A 19647-nucleotide genomic window follows, 5' to 3' on the forward strand; every position below is an offset into this window, starting at 1 on the left:
CCTAGATGGAGACCCAGGTGTGACGGGTTGGATCACAGAAACCCCCTTGGGACTGTCAACTGATGTGCCAAGACTACTTCTTCCCCTGCTTTCCTGTCCTGGCAGCTTGAGACTTCAGTTCCATGCCTGCCTTGAGCCAGACCCATGGCTTAGCTGGTTAAAGCACCTGCTTTGTAAACAGGAGTGCCGGGGTTGAACTCCTAGTGGTCCTTTGTTGAGTCAGACCCCCTAGCCTGCTGCAAACCCAGACTCAGGTCTGAGCCACATCCCCGAGTAGCTACAGGCTAAACCAAAGCTGCTTAAGTGATGTTCCTGTTCTCAACACTCAGGTGCCCAAACCCCAAGGAAATCCATTGTACCCTGTAAGGCTTTATACAGGGTAAATTCATAAATTGTTTGCCCTCTATAGCACTGAGAGAGAGAGATGCACAGCTATTTGCCCCACCCCCCGGTATTAATACATACTCTGGGTTAATTAATAAGTAAAAAGTGATTTTATTACATACAGAAAGAAGGATTTAAGTGGTTCAAAGTAAAATAAAATAAACCCCGCAAGTCTATGCCTAATACAGTAAGAAAACTGAATACAGATAAAACCTCACCCTCAGAGGAGTTCCAGTAAGCTTCCTTTTACAGACTAGTCTCCTTCTAGTCTGAGTCCAACAATCACTCACATCACCTCTAGTTACTGTCCTTTGTTCCAGTTTCTTTCAGGTATCCTTGAGGGTGGAAAGGCTCTCTCCTGAGCCAGCTTAAGAAAAAATGGAGGGGTCTCTCACGGGCTTAAATAGACTCTCTTTTGTAGGTGGATACCGCTCCCTCCCCCTGTGTAGAATTCCAGCTACAAGATGGAGTTTTGGAGTCACATGGGCAAGTCACATCTCAATGCATGACTCAGAACTTACAGGGAGCAGCCATGGTTCACATGCTACCTTGAATGTTCTCATGTAGACTTCTGTGGATTGGAGCCTTCCATGATCCATTTTCTGTTAAGTGCTTCTTGACTGGGCACTTAACTTGCAAATTTCTTTCTAAAGAAGCTGACCAAATGTCTTACTAAGGCTATTTAAAAACCAAACAAGTATACAGCCAATATTCATAACTTCAAATACAACAATAACACATGCATACAAATAGGATGAATATATACAGGAGATCATAACCTCTACATAGATATGTTACATGGCATATATAGCATAAAATATATTCCAGTTATGTCATATACACATTCATAAGCATATTTCCATAAATTCTTATGGGATTCAACATCACACCAGGTTCCCATCCCCTTTGCTCCAGTGTCTCTTCTATCCAAGGGGGATGTGGCCTGCTGAGTTCAATGGACCCATACTGATTTAGACCAGCTAAAGTTTTGGCCCAAAATGTCAGATGCTTAGCTGAGAATCTCCCAAACACAAGTTATCCACAGTTCTAAGCAATTTTTATTTTTTAAATAACATTGACACTACTTGAGAAATTTGAATTTCCCCAATGTTTTCCCTACAGCTGTTTTCACCTCTTTGTTTTTCAGGCTGTAGATGATGGGGTTTAACATGGGGGTTAAGATGCTGTACTGGATGGAGAACATTTCATCGAGCACCACAGAGGAAACTGAGCTGGGTTTTGTGTACTGGAGAAAACCTGTCACGTAGAACAAGCCGACCACAATCAGGTGGGAGCTGCAGGTGGAGAAGGCTTTATGCCTGCCCTCCTCAGACTGTATCCTCAGGATAGTGGAGATGATGTGAATGTAGGAGATCAGAGTGAAGAGAAAGGAGCTTGATCCAAATATCAGAATAGAAGTAAGAAGCAGCACTTGATTAGTGAAGGTCTCAGTGCAGGACAGATGTAATAGAGAAGGGAGCTCACAGCTGAAATGGCTGATTTGATTGGGCCCACAGAAATGCAACTTGAGGGTAAAAACAGTGTTAAGCAGGGCATGGAAGAAACTTATTGCCCATGCACCACTCACCAGCTGAACACAGATCCCTTTGCTCATTCTCTCCATGTAACGCAATGGGGCACAGATGGCAGCATAGCGGTCATAAGCCATGGCTGAGAGAATAAAAATTTCATTAGTAGCCAGCAGGAAAATGAAAAACACCTGTGCAATGCAGCTATTGACAGAAATGGTTTTGTGCTCTGCTACAAAATGCACCAACATATTAGGGACAATGGCTGAGGAATAGCAGATATCAACAAAGGATAAATGAGACAGGAAGAAATACATTGGGGTGTGAAGGTGAGGATCAGCCCTTATTGCCAGCATGATCACCATGTTTGCCAACAGTGTGATTAGGTAGACAGCTGAAAACACCATGAAGAGGAAAATCTGCATCTGTGGGTCATTGGAAAGTCCCAGGATAATAAATTCAGTCACTTCAGTTTGATTTCCCATTGATCCTTATTCAGGAAAACTGATCTGTCAGACTGGAAAAAAATAAAATTAACACAGTAATAAATTGAAATGGGCTGTGGAGCTGATCTGATCAGTAGGATAAATGTAAAGAGAGGCTTACTACATCCTATAAAATGTACGTTTAAAATAGACAAAAACGGGCTAGATGCAGAAAAAGACTTTGGTGCCAAACTACCACTTTAGTTGCCTAAATTCGAGGATCAGGCCCCAGTGGTATTCACAGAAACTCCGCTCAACTAAGACATTGGGATAGTGGGACATAATTCTCTCCTGCTGAAGCTGTTCCACTGTGGTGTAGAAGGACTGGATCCTTGGCATCCTGTATCTGGAGGTGAGTGGCCTAACCACTAGGATATAAAGTCACTCTCTTATTGTCTCTCTCTTGCCTAATATCTCTTTCATTAGTCTCATTAACTTCAATAGAGCTACAGCTGATTTACACCAGCTGGAGATTTGGCCCATTGATGCCTATGGAGCTATGGCTGCAGCACACCAGCATGGGATCTGTCCAATTCTATAAATACTCTACAAAAACTACAGAATGTAGTATCTGTAGAATCTTATTGGATTGATCCCTATTAAATCTCTAGAATTCCAGAAGACGAGGAAACGTCCAAGGCCTAGAAATTATGTTTTCCTATCCAGCTGGGTATAGCCTTGCAACCCAAACCAGTATGGAGAATATGGCATTCATAATAATTGATTACCTCTAAAGTGGGCCTCAGAAGACTGTATCTGGATGACAGCCTCCTCCCAAGCAGAGTGTTTTGTGTGGAGATGGCAACCTATGTATCATGCAACTGTCCAAACAACCAGAGTTCATTTGTGACAACAGAGTGAAAAGGAGTCATCTTATAAACCAAGAAATGATCTACGGTTGTCTTTTGGCAAAACTAGAAGAGAGAGCCTGGAGCAAAGAAAATGCTCCAACACTGGAAGGAGAGAAATGAAAACAGAGAAAAATTACCAAGCATAGACTCACTGCACAACTGAGAGCTTTATTCCAAAAAGGAGAATTTATACAAATGGAGACTGAAAGCCTGAAAAGTGAGATTAGTCATGTAGAACTACATGCAAACATTTTGGAGGGAGCAATGACATAGGATCAACGCAAGCCAGAAATGGAAGAAAATTTGAGGACAAATGTGAGTGAAAAAGCATCTGAAGAAAGTACAGAAAATATGAAGAATTTGTTGATTGAGATAATGCAGAATGTAAGAGATATTGAGTACCAGCACTATCAACTGTGAAATTTGTAGACCTTCACACACTGGTTGATATAATGTGAGCACTTAATGAAGTGCTCAAGGAAGCTGGAGAAAACAGCAGCAATGATTAGTCAGTACAATTATATAATTTATGTTATAGTAACAGTAGCAGCTCGTTGGTTTAACATTAATCAACCTAAACATATGAACCATTAGAAAACTTCCTGTCTTCAAGAATCTCCATGGAAATGAAGGTTAAAACAGAAGAGTACGCTTTTTCATTGAGATACCAGCCTACTGGATGAATATGAGCAAAATCATTTGAAGAGAAAAGAGCAGTAAACAGCCTTGGAGATGAAATATCAGCTGAATGAAAAGATGAGAAAGTTATGAAGGAACAAGGTAAAAGAAGCTGATCACTTAGAGTCATGGACTTGAAAGATTTCAGCACAAAGTTATTAGTATCATAGGATCAGTCACTTCACCAGAGACCCTAGGAGAGTCTTTCATCTGACTGATGTTAAAAAAAAACAAAACAGAATAGGCAAATAAATGCAGTTTCACTGCTTCTGGAAGGAAATCTGGTCTGAGACTGTACAACATAAGCAGACAGTGAATCAGATTACAAAAGAGAGAAAAGGTTTACAAAAAACACTCCACAGAGCAATACACAGAAAGAAAAGAGGTTCTAAGATAAATGAAAAACTGGAAATCACCCGGACTAGATAAGATGCATGGATTCTGGCTCAAACGCCTTACAACACTCTGTGATTTATTAAGGTGTTCAATAAACAGTGATTGGAGAATGGGTATCCAAGATGGATGGTGACAGGGACAACTCTTCTCATACAGGGGAAAAAAGAAAAAAGAAGGAAGAAAGAAGAAGATTGTATTGATCCTATGAATTATAGACTGACCATGTGTTTACTATATATATAGAAATTTCTAACAATAATTTTGGCAAAGAAGATCTGGATAGGGCTAGCTCACAATGGAATGCTGGTTCCTAAGCAAAAAGGCAGCACTGTAAACATGAAAGGAACAAAAGGCCTCCTCTGGCTAAACAGGAGGATCACACAAGATGCATGTGAGCGTGCGCAGATTCACCTGGCAGTGCCTTCTGCTGGTTATCCTTAGGAATTAGCATCCAGCCTCTGGAGCGCGCTCTGCAGGTCGGTGTCCCGCTACCGCTGCTGGCCCCTTTGTCCCTCCCAGGACCCTGGTGCCCCTTTACTTAGGTGCTGCCCCCTGGCAGTACCCCCACAGTTCTGGGTCTCCCCCTCCCAGGGGAACCCCCACCCACTATCCCTACATCGCCTCAGTCTTGGCTACTGACCAGTCTCCCTCTAGCCCGTGTTTACTGGGGCATCAGCAACTCATCACAGGCAAAGGTGTTCTGACCTACTGCCTCTGCCTATCCAACCCTGCACCTATTCAGCCTAGAGTCAGGCCTGCAGCCTGGGACTTTTCAGGCAGGAGCTCCCAGCTCCCCTGGCCCTTCCTCAGCCCTTCTTCCAATCTTGGTGTCTTGCTTAGGTCCCTTCAGCCAGACTCTTCTCTCTCTACAAGTGGAGGAAGTCTGCCCTGGCTCCCAGCCTCTTTTAGGGGCCACTTGGGCCTGACTGGGGCATGGCCACAGCTGAGCATACCTTCCCCAATCAGTCCAGGCTTCTTGTCCCAGCCACAGCCCTCACCTGGGCTGTTTAAAGCCCCACAGGGCAGGAGAGGGTAATCACCCCACTACAATGCAAAACAAATTCCGATCCTCTGTCCGTTCCCGTATCTGGGTAGTGTTTCTCTGAGCAGCGTCCACTGGCAGCCTTGACGCCTTTGAGGACCAGTGGGAGCTGTCGTGGGTTCTCTGCTCAGTGTACCCGTCAGGGTCCCTTCTTTTGACCCTTTGAGAGCACTCCTGTCCCTGTTATTTCATTGGTTGTCCCCCGAAATCATTTGGATTCCAGGTCCTGTAGATCGTCCCCTTAGGCTAGGGGGTGTTGGTCCTTCATCAGTGGGCTGGCTTCTGCCCACCCATTTCTCAAAACCCAAAAAGGTACAATGCAAAACAAAGAAAGAAAAACATTAAATGATTGTGTGGGTACACTACCAGAAAGCATCCAACAGTCTCGCATTCCAAGATCAATAAGACACTGAAAATGTCCATGGTTCATCCACAGATCATTTCCTTTCTGCAGCAATCTATGTTTAACTGGAGCACTAGACTTTACCTGGAACGGACTCATTGATGAGGTTCAACTTAAAAGAGAAATCTTTCAAGGGGATTCCTCAGCACAAGTGCTGTTTGTGGTAACCAAGCTGCCACTGACGTGGATGCTTGTTGAGATAACCACAATTTACCATATCAGCAAAGACCAACAACTAGTTAACAATTTGTTCAAATTGAGCAATCTGAAACTACATGAACAGTCACAAAAAGGAGCTACAGGGATTGATGATGTGTGGAAAAGATTGGTGAAGCTATAAAGCTATGCGTTGGCTTGGCTAACTCTGTGTCAGCATCTGTAAAAATGGCCAGACTGGTACAATCTGATGACATACAAGTTAATTAAGGAACTATCCAGGATATCTCAGCATGACCCATACAAATATCTTGGAATCAGGGAACTGTCAGAGCCTCTACATAAGAAATTGAAATAAAAAGTGAGGAAACAATATTACAGATGTACACAAACTACTCTATGGACAAAATTGAAGTCTAAGAATGTGATCTGAGCCATTAATATGTGGGGGGATTCCAGTAGTACAGAATATTGCTGGAGTGATCAAGTGGAATCGAGAGAAGAAAAAAATGGCATCCAAAGAAGACAGACAGTTGCCGGTGATGCATAGAGTATTAGATAGCAATCAAGTCATAGACAGGATGTACATCCCATGATGTGATAAAGGAAAACATCTGCTACCTGTAGAGAAAACAATTGATAATGAAGACTATAATATCAAAATATATGAGGAGTTGACCAGAATAAAGATCATCCGGTCACGATAACAAGCAATGACTGAGCTGCATCCAAGCCCAAGAAAGCATGAAAGAAAGGAGAAAGCAACAAGACTTGAAAGGTTTACACAGAGATCAATGCACAGACAGTGGTGGAGAGAGATCGAACCTATTGGTGATAGAAGATTGACAAACTCATGACTTGTAGAAGGATCCCTGAAAAGAAGAGGGAGAGCTTCATTATGAGCGGAAAAGAAAAATCCTTATGGGGTTTATTTTTGTAAGAAGTAAAATTCACCGACAACTGCTCTCTGAGCCCCAGAATGTGTTATAAAAAGGAAAGGATGGTGGAGCATGCGTTGAGCAACTGCTAGGGTCTATCTGGAAAAGAATATATGAAGACAGTCTGAATTTGCAAAGTGCCTGCATGGAGCCTCTGTAAAAATCCATACTTGCACCAAGCTCTAGAGAATGAAGATGGTAAGATTTATGGAATATGGCAATTGTCACAGACCGAATGGTGCAGTCAGACAGGCCAGACATAGGTGTAGAAAAATACAGCAAACAAGCCCATGTTAATTGATGTTTCTGTGCCAGCGGACAATCAAAAAAAACAAGAAGACAGGATGGTGAAGTATGAAGAATGCTGCCTTGAAGGGGAGCAATTATAGAAAACTAGAACAAACGCAATCCTAGCAGTTATTGGAGCTAGGGGTGAAACATGCTAGGACTGCAAGACGTCATGGTCAGTGACTTCCAGCAGACACTACTCTTAGGCACTGTGAGAATGTGAAGGAAAGATCAAGGAGAATGAATGAATTTGAGCACCTGGAATACAGGAATTCTGTCGAGGATTTAACAAGACTCCTGACTACCTAAACCTACAGAATCCTGTCAGTCAGTATTTATAGGTGACACATGGAGGTACATTTTAGACAGCAGCTTCCTCTTTTTGACTCTGAATATCAGGCTGTGCCCTCTTGGAAGTGAATGGCTATTTTGACATTGATTTTTAGTTGGAAATGGGAATGAAGTCAGTGTTCTGTCCAACGTCAAATTGATGTTTAAACCCTAATGTCTGCCGTCTCCAGAGAATTCCCTGCCCCCAACCTCACCATCCCCAAACACAAATACTACTGCTAACACGCACCAACTGAACTAATATGTCTCAGTGCTGGAGAGAGAGAGAGAGAGAGCTAGCAAGCTGAGTGATTCATATAGTAGCTGGGTTGCCAGCCACGGCTCCTGTGTTGTAACTGACAGTGTGAGCAGAGTGTTGCATCCCGGCAGAAGTCAATGGGACTCTACAGAGAAACTCAACCCTAGATAAGTGGAGCAGAATCTGGTCCTTTGAAATTGAATATTAAAATAAATAGGAATATGAATCAACTCACCTGCCTTTTAAATGTGGATCATAAATATGGTGAGATCATTCTTACTTGTGATTTTCTCTGTATTCGTAGCCAAATCAATAAGTAGGTAGACTACCTAGTCTATCTGCATCTGGAATACAGCATCTCAAGACATTCAATAGGTCTATAGATATGATCCTTGGACCCTTTACCCAGAGCAATGAAACCACTAAGGTGTCTAGGGTTATCTGTGGGAGTGGAATAAAAAGCTTTTCCTGAACTGCCTCCAAGATTAAAAGCTGATTCCTTGAGAATGGTTTAAATTCTGTTTTGTTCCCCTTGGGACAAGATCCCTGAAGTTTACTCTCTGTAACAAGCTACCAGTAACACTGGGCTGGGTCAACACTCAAGCAATGCTCTGTTGTGCCTGAAAACAAGAGCAATGAGACTTGGATTATCACAGGATTTAGGTACACAATCTCAGCAACAGTCAATTACAAACAAAAAAGTGTGTATTTAGGCTGTGTCCAATACGGGGCGCCACATTTCAGGAAAGATGTGGACAAATTACAGAAAGTTCAGAGAAGAGAAACAAAAATAATTAAAGGTCTAGAAAATATGACCTGAGGGGAGATTTGAAAAAAAAATAGGTTTATTTAATCTGGAGAAGAGAAAACTGATAGGGGACATGTTAACATCTTTTAAGTACATAAAAGGTTGTTACAAGGATGAGGGAGAAAATTGTTCTCCTTAACATCTGAGGAAAGGACTAGATGCAATGGGCTTAAATAGCAGCAAGGGAGATTTAGGTTGGACATTAGGAAAAAATTTCTAACTGCCAGAGTGGTTAAACAGTGGAATAAATTGCCTAGAGATGTTGTGGAATCTCCTCTTTGGAGATTTTTAAGAGCAGGTTGCACAAACAAACACCTGTGAGGGATGGTCTAGACAATACTTAGCCCTGCCTTGAGTGAAGGGGACTAGACAAGATGACCTCTTGAGGTCCCTTCCAGTTCATAGAATATCAGGGTTGGAAGGGACCTCAGAAGATTATCTAGTCCAACCCTTTGCTCAAAGCAGGGTCAGTCCTCAGACAGAGTTTTGCCCCAGATCCCTAAATGGCCCTCCCTAAAGGATTAAGCTCAGAATCCTGGGTTTAGCAGGCCAATGCTCAAACCACTGAGCTATCTCTCCTCTGCTAAGAAGTCACTGATGCAGACCAGAATTAAACCCAGATCATCTGTGTCCTAGTCCAGTGCCTTAACCACTGCCCTACAATCAGCAGCCCCAGTTCTATGATTCTATGATGGCAGTAAATAACTGTTGAGACAAAGGAGGAGATAAATTGTAAGTTTATTCACCAAAAAGATCAATTCAAAATTATTCATAATTTTAACGCAAATTTTACTGAATTATTGCAGCCAAAAAAATAAAGATTGTGCTAAATTCACAAAACAGCAGGAGGAAGCAGAGTCCCTCTGCTGCTCCTTTTCTTGTAACTTCAGTCCATTGGTAAGTCACTTTCCTTGCACGTGGGGGACCATGGTTTTCTTCCCCTCTCTACATGGGGCTGGGGGCAGAGATTTGAAGTGAGATCTCCTCTCTCTGAGGAAAGTGACTTAATATCTGGGCTATAAGGTGTTCTGGTGTATTGAAGCTGTTCTACAATGTATAAATGAAAGTTATTTGTACACTCAATGGACCAATGAGTTGAACCTACCAAAGGAGTCCCCTAACACTGAGCTACAGTGTAATATTTGCCTCATGACTAGCCAAGTATTTTATATAAGTGGAATAGCTTCAATGGGAAAGCTTGAGAAAACTCCACCCCTGTGTACCTATATACTGGTGCTTAGGGCCTTCAGCTGGGAGGTCAAAGTTTCAGTCCCTGCTCTACAGGAGGTAGAATGGGGAATTGAACCCAGGTCTTCCAGAACACCAATAAGGAACACTGGGCTAATGGTTGGAAGAAGGGACACCATCTCCTCTTTCAGGCAACTTGGTCAGCCAAGTCCCATTGACTTGTGCTCTAAATCATTTAGGCACTTCTAGAAATGACCCATGCAGTTTCCATTTCATTAGGAAATGTGCTGTAGTTTGTTATAAAGGAAAAACACTCATGGTACTCCCTCAGGAAATTTGACTTTTAGAGAGCTAATGCTCAAACCACTGAGCTATCTCTCCGTGGCAAAATTTACTGGACCATTCTAACTCCTGCCATTGAGCAAGCTCTTCTTAGTTCCCCAAACCTAAAGGTAAAGGTTGCTCTGTGACAAGAGTTACAGTCTACTTAACCACACTTCTGCTAACTAATGCTTCAGCTAATATCTTACAGGATATAGGCCTGTAAGTTTCTTGCATTACAGCTGAATATAATGAAATTAGCTAAATATAAGGAAGGTAAGGCACTGAATATACTAAAGGCAAGCTAGCCCTATGAGCTACACCACTCCCCAGTTCCATGGGATATTTGGAAGACTATCAATTTCAGGAACTCAAAAAGGGTAGTCAGGGACAAGGGGCAAACCTGAGTCTCGGGGTAGCCAAGGAGTTTATAGTCAGTTCCAGGCCAGGGTCAATAACGAGTATTAGAATCCAAGTCATGTTTCATGACAAGTCATGTTTGAATCAGGAGGCAAAGTCCAAAACAAGGCACAGTCAAGCCAGGAGTTCAAGAACATAGAGCCAGAACAGTCAGAGCAACTACAGAAGATCCATACTGTTGCCTGGAGCACCCTTTCGGTTTATATAGGGCAGGGAGCCAGTCAGGAGCCATGGGGCTGCTGCCTATCAAAGCCCTGATGTGGATCTTCCCATGGTCTGTCTCCACCACAGTCACGGGACGTTGCATGCAGGCTGGTTACATTTACTGCTGTATACCATTTTGGAGTGGTTAAGTGACTAATACCTCTGCAGACCTAGGTTCTGGACCCATGGGATCTTATTTTCAAATAAATAGAAATAAAAGTCTTGGTCTGGTTTAGGGTTTTAAAGTAACTGGGAGAATTAATAGGATTTGAGCACCTCTCTTACAATGCTTTAAAATCTCAACAATCTCTAACAACCAGAGTAAATCTTCATTGCTCACATAGGCTGAACTGAGTGTTTTCAGTGCAAATGGCTTCTTAGGTTTTCTGAAAACACAAAAACAAACAAAAACCCCACACACGTATACAGTAAGAGTCTATGGATGTGACCTATTACTCTGCAATGGCCCAATTTGGGACCTCAGAACTGCAAAACCTAGCTAGGTAGGTTGGGCCAGAGTGGGAGTAAGGGGCTTAGCTGGTGGGTGGGGGTCAGAGTATGGGTGAAAGGTGTGGCTGCGGAGCCATTTTTCACTTGATTCTAACCAACAGGAAGGAAGTGGTTGCAAATCTGAAGGTGGAAGGCAATTTTGGGAGAAAGTGCATGTGAAATGATAGATCTCATGACAAAAGAAGGAGTTCTGCAATTTCATATCTGAGTTTCTTCAGGACTCTTGGATGAATACCATCTGGTCCTCATGACTAATTACTGTTTAATCTATCAATTTCTTCCAAAACCTCCTCTATCAACAGCTCGGTGTGGGACAGTTCCTCTAATTTATCACCTAAGCTGAAGGGATCTCCCTCCCATCCTCTGAAGTGAAGATTAATGCAAAGAATTCATTTAGCTTCTCCACAACAGCAATGTCTTTCCTGAGTGATCCTTTAGCATCTTGATCATCCAATGGCCTCACTAATTGTTTGTCTGGCTTCCTGCTTCCAATGTACTTAAAAAAGTGCAGTTAGTTTTTGTGTTCTCAGCTAATTTTCAATCAGTTAATCCCTGACTATGTGAGCAAGAACAGTGTAGGCAAACATCTGAGAGAGAGAAAACTTAGTAACACCTCAGAGCCTTGGCTCATCCCATTCAAGGTCCTATCTCCAACCGTGGCCAACTCTCATGCTTCAGAGGAAGGAGGAAAAAAAACCCACCCTCCCAGAATACCTTGGTGGGAGGAGGAAGGATTCCTTCATGAACCGTGGTGTCCAGCTGAAAACCTTAAGCATGTCCTTTAGGAACATAAGACATAAACCAGAAGTAAGCACCAGGGTTGCTGAGCCCTGCCCTACACCATCACACTATCATAATTTTGTCCAACACTTTCTGAAAACTAATTAAGTTGTGCATCCCTACAGCTCCTATTAGAAGTTTGTTCCAGAACCTCACCCTTCTGAGGGTGAGAAACCTTTCTCTAATTTCCAGCCTGAATTTGTTCATGGCCAGTTATATCCATTTGATTTTGTGGAAACAAGAAGACAGAATTAGGAAGAAGAGCTCCAGCATGACTTTTATCCCAGTGGTTATGGTACTCATCTCAGATGTGGGAGTTTAGGGGCCCAAAGGATTCAGCAGCTGAGCAGGTGTTTTATGACTACCAGGGGGTAGGTCTGGGAGGCCTCCCCTTCAGTTAAGTGGTCAGTGTAGCAAGCCAGGCTGTGGATAAATCCAGTTCAGTTTCCCCCTTCTGCCTAACAAGATGAAGGGTTTGCCCAATAGCATCTCTCTGTTGGATGCTCAAACTGCTGCACAATAGACTCATTCTCACTCACTTTGTTGCTCGGTGTATATTTAATTATTTCTTACAAAGTGGAACAGCTTCTACAGGAGAGATAGGGACATTCAGCCTACAATATAGCATAGCCCAGGGTTAGGACACTCATCTAGGAGGCTAGAAATCCAAGTCCAAATACCAACCGCACATCACACAGGGAGGGGAACTGAACTCAGGTTTTCTACATCCCAAGTGAGTGCTTCAACCCAGGATATAAAAGTTATAAGGGAGGCCTCACCTGCCCCCATGTTTAGATGTGGTCTGAGACCACCTACCAGATCAATCCCCACAGGCTAGCCAGGTGGTGCCACACCTGCTCTGAGGACCCCATTGAGACTTAGAGATCAGATAGGCACCCAGGCACTTACACTAAGGTGGCTGTGCACATGCTGACTGTCAGACACTAAAGAGCCTTGGGGACTTTAATGTTGGAAAGTCAGGCACCTAGAGATTTTAAAGTCTCACAGGGTTAAGCGACAGGTTTTGTGCAGCTCAGTGGCACTGAAATGTTGGATTTAGGCACCTAAAGAAGCAGTTAGATGCCTACATCCTTTTGTAGAGCACACTAATTTCAGCTCCCCAAGGATTTGGAGATGGCTTTTACCTATTCTACAGATACAGGAATGTAAAAACATGCACAAAGATTTGAAGTCTATGAACATATTTTATTGTTTTTAACATGCTATATTGTCACTTGACAGAGAAATTGCCATGCAGCATCAGCCCTGTGGTTCTTCTAGTCCAGGCACTCGTCTCCAGTGGTAGTCAATATCAGCTGCTTCAGAGGAAGGAAAATTATAGGCTAAACTGTGAGGAAAATTTCATCCTAGCCCAGGCAGTCAGTGGTTGGCTCATGTCCTGAAGCATGAAGGTCTCTACAAATAATAAAGACATTTTAGAATTCTGTTAGTCTCCATGTCTGAATGATCTCCTGAATCACCAACATGCACAAGTGTAAATATAGTGCTAACTAGAGAGGGAAGTGATAGTGACAGTCAGAGAGAAAGAGATGGCCATACAGACGAGTTGTACTAGATGTCCACCCACCTGTTTCAAAAACTCATTGTTTTATAGCCGGATAAGAAATAAGAAAGAAAAACAATGAAATAGTGTGTCATAATTTTGTAGTTTTTTCTTGTTGCTCCAGTTCTTTGTGCAAATTAAAAAGAATGCTGACACGCTGTGTTCTGTCTCTCTGTCGAAATGCAAGGTTCATTTTGTCAAGGATTTGTGGCCCATAGTCCTTCTCAAAGCTTCTTTAACGTCCTTGTTTCTCAGGCTATAGATAAAGGGATTCAACATGGGGGTGACAAAAGTGTAAAACACAGATAATGCTTTCCTTGGGTACAGAGAAGATAACCAAGTGGGCTGGGCGTACATGAAAGCAGTGGTCCCATAAAATAAAGTCACAACCAACATGTGGGAGGTGCAAGTGGAGAAGGCTTTGTGCCTACCCTCAGCAGAGCGAATCCGGAGGACGGTGGAGATGATGTAGATGTAGGAGATGAGCACAATCAGGGCAGTGATCGCTATGATGAGGCCATATAAGGTAAACATCACAAGATTATTGATGTACGTGTCGCTGCAGGAGAGACTGTTCAAGGGAGGGCCATCACAGAAGAAATGATCGATCGCCTTACATCCACAATAGTGCAGCATAAAGGTGAACCCTGTTTGCAACATGGAGTTCACACAGCCGCAGATATACGACCCTACCACCATCTGAATGCAAACCCACTTGGACATGGTGACGGGATACAGGAGCGGGTTGCAGATGGCGGTGTATCGATCATATGCCATTGTTGCTAGGAGGAAACCTTCAGTGGCAAGGAAGAAACAGAAGAGGAAGAATTGGGTGGCACATTCGTTATAGGAAATGGCTTTGCTCCCTGATAGGAAGCTTGCCATGGCTTTGGGGGCAATGGTGGAGGTGAAGCAGAGGTCTAAGAGTGACAGGTTCATGAGGAAGAAGTACATGGGGGTGTGAAGGCGAGTGTTGACTCTAATGATGAGGACCAGGGTGGTGTTTCCCAGCACGGTTACTGTGTAGATCACCAGAAACAAGACAGAGGGGATCATCTGGCATCCTGGACCATTTCTAAACCCTAGCAGGATGAATTCCATGACTGCTGTGCAGTTCCACTCTCTCACTGGCACCATGGCTGTTAAATCCTTTGGAAAAGGTGTGAGATAAGGATTAAAGAAGAGACAAATGAAGAAGATGCAATGATGGGCTTCATGAAAAGAGGGAGGATGGTCATGTGGAATAGACTCCAGTCTGAGACTCAGCAGATCAATGTTCATTTTCCAGCTCTGCCACAGACTCCCTGTGAGGCCTTGGCCCAGTCACTTGGGCTGGGATTTCCAAGCAGCCAAAGGGAATTGGGCACTCAATTCTATTCAATTTCAGTAGGATTTAGTCACCTAGGACCAGATTTTTGAAGGTATTTCTGTGCCTAGTGGAATTTTCAAAAGCGCCAAGGCACCAAAATCTCATTGATTTCAATGAGGGTTAGACATCTAGATGATTTTGCAAAATCTCACTAGGCTCCTAGATTCATAGATTCCAAGACCAGAAGGGGCCATTCTGATCAATACCTTTAATTCTAAATGCCGTAAATTGATCCTAAATATCTTTAAAAATCTGGGGTCTAACTATTAAGCTCTTGTGAAAACTCTCAGCTTTGATATTTCTGTCTCTTAGCTCCCAGTTCTGAAAATGAAGATAATACTATTTTCAGAACTCAGAGGATGTTGTGATAATAAAATCACTAATATATTGGAATTGCTCAAATACTACCATAGCAAGGGATAAAGTACCTTGTGAGTAATTTTCAAAATGAGCCACCCAACTCCCCATTGACTTTTTATAATATTTGTGTCCTTAATTCACTAAAGTTCTATTGAAAATCTCATCATAGATAGATTGATTTTAATGGCAAAGCTGCCTTTAACTTGACTGTAAGCAGATAAGGCCCTCGTAATCCAAGTTAAACAAATTCCTCATAAAATTTGAGTTGTTCTTTTGGAAGGCATCTTTTCTAGACTAGCAGCCAAATTAACCTGCTATTCCTTACAGCTGTAATACAAAGCACATCTCGTCGGCCAAGTTGGACAATTGCAGACTCTATCCATTAATGTGCGATCCCATTGATTTATAAAAAGGTGGGAGAATGAGACTTTGACATCAATAATATCATACAAGAAGATTGGATGACCTTGAAAATTGGAGTAATAGAAATGGGGATGAAATTTAATAGCATAAAGTGCCAAGTCATGCATTTAGCGACTAACAGGATTTTTGCTATAAGCTGTGGACATATCAGTTGGAAGTGACAGAGTAGGAGAAAGACCTGGATGTATTTGTCAGTCACAGGATAACTACGACCCATCAATATGATGTGGCCATGAAAAAGGCTAATGCAATCCTAGGATGCATCAGGAGAAGTATTTCCAGGAGAGACAGGGAAGTGTAATTACCATTATACAGGGCACAGATGAGACCTCATCTGGAATACTGTGTGCAATTCTGGTCACCTATGTTTAAGAAAGTTGAATTCAGACTGGAACAGGTACAGAGAAGGGCTGCTAGGATGATCAGAAAAATGGAGATCTTTCCTTATGAGAGAAGACTTAAGAAGCTTGACTCGTTTAGCCTAACCAAATGAAGGCTGCGGAGAAATTATTGCTCTCTATAAATACATCAGGGGGATAAACATCAGGGAGGGAGAGGAGGTCTTTAAGGGCCAATATTTGCCTTAAAACAAATGGATATAAACTAACCATCAACAAGTTCAGGCGTGAAGTTAGATGAAGGTTTCTAACCATCAGAGGAGTGTCGTTCTGAAACAGCCTTCCAAAGGGAGCAGTGGGGACAAAAAACCTAACTTATGAAGGAGATTGTATGACGAGACTGCCTATGATGACACGTGGCCCATATGCAACTGCTAGTAGCAAATATCTCCAATAGTCAGAGGTGGGACACTAGAGGGGGAAGGCTCGAAGCTACTAAAGAGAATTCTTTCCCAGGTGTCTGGCAGGTGCATTTCTCCCATTTGCTCAAGGTCTAACTGATCTCTATATTGGCATCAGGAAGAAATTTTCCCCTGGCCAGATTGGCAGACAGTGAGGGTTTTTGCCTTCCTCTGGAGCATGAGGCGTGGATTAATAGCAGGGTTGAAGTAGAATAAATGGTGGATTCTGTACAACTTGAAGTCTTTAAATCATGATTTCAGGACTTCAGTAACTCAGTTCAAGGTTACAGGTCTATTACAGGAGTGGGTAGGCAAGGTTCTATGGACTGCAACGTGCAGGAGGTCAGACTACATGATCACAATGTTTCCTTCTGGCCTTAAAATCTGTGAGTCTGGGTTGGTTCTGGGTTCGGTACTATTCAATATTTTGATTAAAGACTTGGATAATAGAGTGGGGAGTATGCTTATAACATTTTTGAATCATAGGTTTAAAAGGGACCACAAGGGTCATCGAGTCTAAACCCCTACAAAAAGGCAGGATTTGTTGCTTCTAAATCATCCAAGAGAGATGTCTTTCCAGCTTGGATGACATCAAGCTAGATAGCCACCTATCTTGGCATTCACAAGCACTTTGGAGAACAGGACTAGAAATCAAAAGGATCTTGACAAATTGGAGAAATGATCTGAAATGTGCAAACTGAAATTCAGTAAAGAAAACTGCAAAGTACTATACCTTGGAAGAAAAACATTCATTGTACAACTACAAAATGAAAAACAGTTGGCTAGGTGATGGTACTGATGAAAAGGATCTGGGACTTATAGTGGATCACAAATTGAATATGAATCAACAATGTGATGCAGTTGCAAAAAGGCTATCATTCTGGGGTGCATTAACAGAAGCATCCTATGTAAGACATGGGAGGTAATTATCCCACTCTACTTGGCACTGGTGAGGCCTCAGCTGGAGTACTGTGTTCAGTTCTGAGTGCCAAACTTTAGGAATGTTTGTGAACAAATTGGAGGGAGTCCAGATGAGAAAAACAAAAATGATGAGAGATTTAGAAAAATCTGACCTATAAGGAAAGGTTAAAAAAACTAGGCACGTTTAGTCTTGAGAAAAGAAGACTGAGGAGGCACCGGATGAGAGCCTTCAAATGTGTTAAGGACTGCTATAAAGAGAATTGTGAGCAATTGTTCTCCATGTTCACTGAAGGTAGGACAAGAAGTGAAGCGTTCAATCTGCAGCAAAGGAGACTTAGAAAAAATTTCCTGATATCTAACCTAACTGTAAAGGTAGCTGAGCTCTGGAATAGGCTTCCAGGGGAGGCTGTGGAATCCCTGTTATTGGAAGTTTTTTTAAAAAAAACAGGTTAGTCAAAGTTGTAAGGGAATTCACAAACTGTCACTATAGATGTGATTCTCTTCTGTCAGATAAAAGACAGCTGAGATCTCATGACTGGAATCTAGGGCAACATCTGAAGATGTTCAGGGAATCCTCTGAAGATGCAGAGATGTCTATGTTTCTCTGATTCCAGTGAAGTGTTAGTTCTGCCTCATGTTACATTATTGAAGTTGGGATTTTCAGTGGTATGCATCTCATATTGAATTGACTGAACTAGCAATTTTCAGACTCTGCTGAGTACTGCAGGTTAATTTTTGGAGGGAAATCTTTCAATGGTCTTCTTGAATTCTCTCATTCCTCCATTTCAGCACTATCCTAAGCCCCCACAGCCCAACCTGCTCCTCCACTCCCAAAAGAGCTTAGTTGTATTAATGCATTCACTTTTGTGAGAGCAGTAGATAGGTCACGCCAAATAGCTATCTCTGAATCAGGAGGTTAATTACCTTTGTATATGGCATGGTAGAGACGAACTCTCCACGTTTGGTGTGCACACTTCTAAAAGGACTTTGAGAAAATGAAAAGGGTTCAGAGAAGAGAAACAAAAATGAGTTGAGGTATTACAATGAACTAACAAAGGAGATCAATCTAATTAAATTATTCAAGAGATGGTTTAGACATGATTTGGTCATGGTCTATAAATGCCTGATGGTAGAAGGTATTAGCTTTTTTAGACACATCACCACAATTGGAGCTCATGAACATACAGTTGCCCTCAATTCATGTAGGAAAATTGGAGTTGGTGCAGAAAATAACCACGAAAATTATTTGAGGGGCCTTACAGTGACAGAATTAAAGAGCTCAATAAGTTTAGCATCTCAAAACCTTGATCAGGAGATGATCATAGAAGCATTGAAATGTAAGGCTGAAAGGGATCTCAAAAGGTCATTTAGTCCACTCCCCTGCACAGAGAAAGGACCAAGTATACGTAGACCATCCCTGAGAGGTATTTGCCTAACCTGTTCTTAAAAAAACCCTCCAATGACAGAGATTCCACAACCTCCCTTCAAAGCCTGTTCCAGTGCTTAACTAGCCTTATAGTTGGAAGTTTTTCCTAATATCTAACCTAAATCTCCCTTACTGCAGATTAAGCTCATTACTTCTTTTCCTGTCCTCAATGGACATGTAGAACAATTGATCTCTGCCTTCTTTATAATAGCCCTTAATATATTTGAAGATGGTTATCAGGTCCGTCCCCCATCGCTCCAGGCTTCTTTTCTCAAGACTGAATATGCCTGGGTTTTTTTAACCTTTCCTCATAGGTCAGGTTTTCTAAACCTTTGATCAATTTTGTGGTCTCTTCTGTACTCTCTCCAATTAGTCTACATCTTTCTTAAAGCGTGTTGCCCAGAACTGACCTAGTACTCCAGCTGAGTCCTCAACAATGCCTGGTCGAGCGGGACATTTATCTCCTGTGTCTTACATACAACATTCCTGCCAATACAAACCAGAATGATATAAGTCTTTTTCACAGCTGTATCTCATTGTTGGCTCATATTCAATTTGTGATTCACTATAAACCCCAGATCCTTTTCAGCAGTACTACCACCTAGCCAGTTGCTTCCCATTTTGTAATTATGCAATTGATTTTTTTTCCTCTGTTAAGTATAGTATTTTGTACTTTTCTTTACTGAATAATACCAAACCCAGGACAGACCTCTTCAGGATCCCACTAGATATGTTCCCCCATTTTGACAGCAAACCACCAATAGCTACTGTTTGAGTACAGTCTTTCAGTATTGTACCCAACTTATAGTAATTTC

General features: G+C 42.2%; 2 protein-coding genes across 2 annotated transcripts; both read right to left on the bottom strand.

Moving 5' to 3' along the window:
- Positions 1 to 1465: 1465 nt before the first annotated feature.
- Positions 1466 to 2398, bottom strand: LOC127032541 (olfactory receptor 5V1-like). The gene has a single exon (XM_050919844.1). The coding sequence runs from the start codon at positions 2396 to 2398 to the stop codon at positions 1466 to 1468; it is 933 nt and encodes a 310-aa protein (XP_050775801.1).
- An 11325-nt stretch (positions 2399 to 13723) lies between these two features.
- On the bottom strand, positions 13724 to 14674 carry LOC127032121 (olfactory receptor 12-like). The gene has a single exon (XM_050919151.1). The coding sequence runs from the start codon at positions 14669 to 14671 to the stop codon at positions 13724 to 13726; it is 948 nt and encodes a 315-aa protein (XP_050775108.1). The 5' UTR covers positions 14672 to 14674.
- Positions 14675 to 19647: the final 4973 nt, after the last annotated feature.

Source organism: Gopherus flavomarginatus, chromosome 12 (genome assembly GCF_025201925.1).
Source record: "Gopherus flavomarginatus isolate rGopFla2 chromosome 12, rGopFla2.mat.asm, whole genome shotgun sequence".
In the NCBI taxonomy this organism is placed as follows: domain Eukaryota; kingdom Metazoa; phylum Chordata; order Testudines; family Testudinidae; genus Gopherus; species Gopherus flavomarginatus.

What these genes read in the sequence shown, in the direction of transcription:
- LOC127032541 (XM_050919844.1), bottom strand. Translation starts at nt 2,398, where the DNA reads ATGGGAAATCAAACTGAAGTGACTGAATTTATTATCCTGGGACTTTCC.
- LOC127032121 (XM_050919151.1), bottom strand. Translation starts at nt 14,671, where the DNA reads ATGGTGCCAGTGAGAGAGTGGAACTGCACAGCAGTCATGGAATTCATC.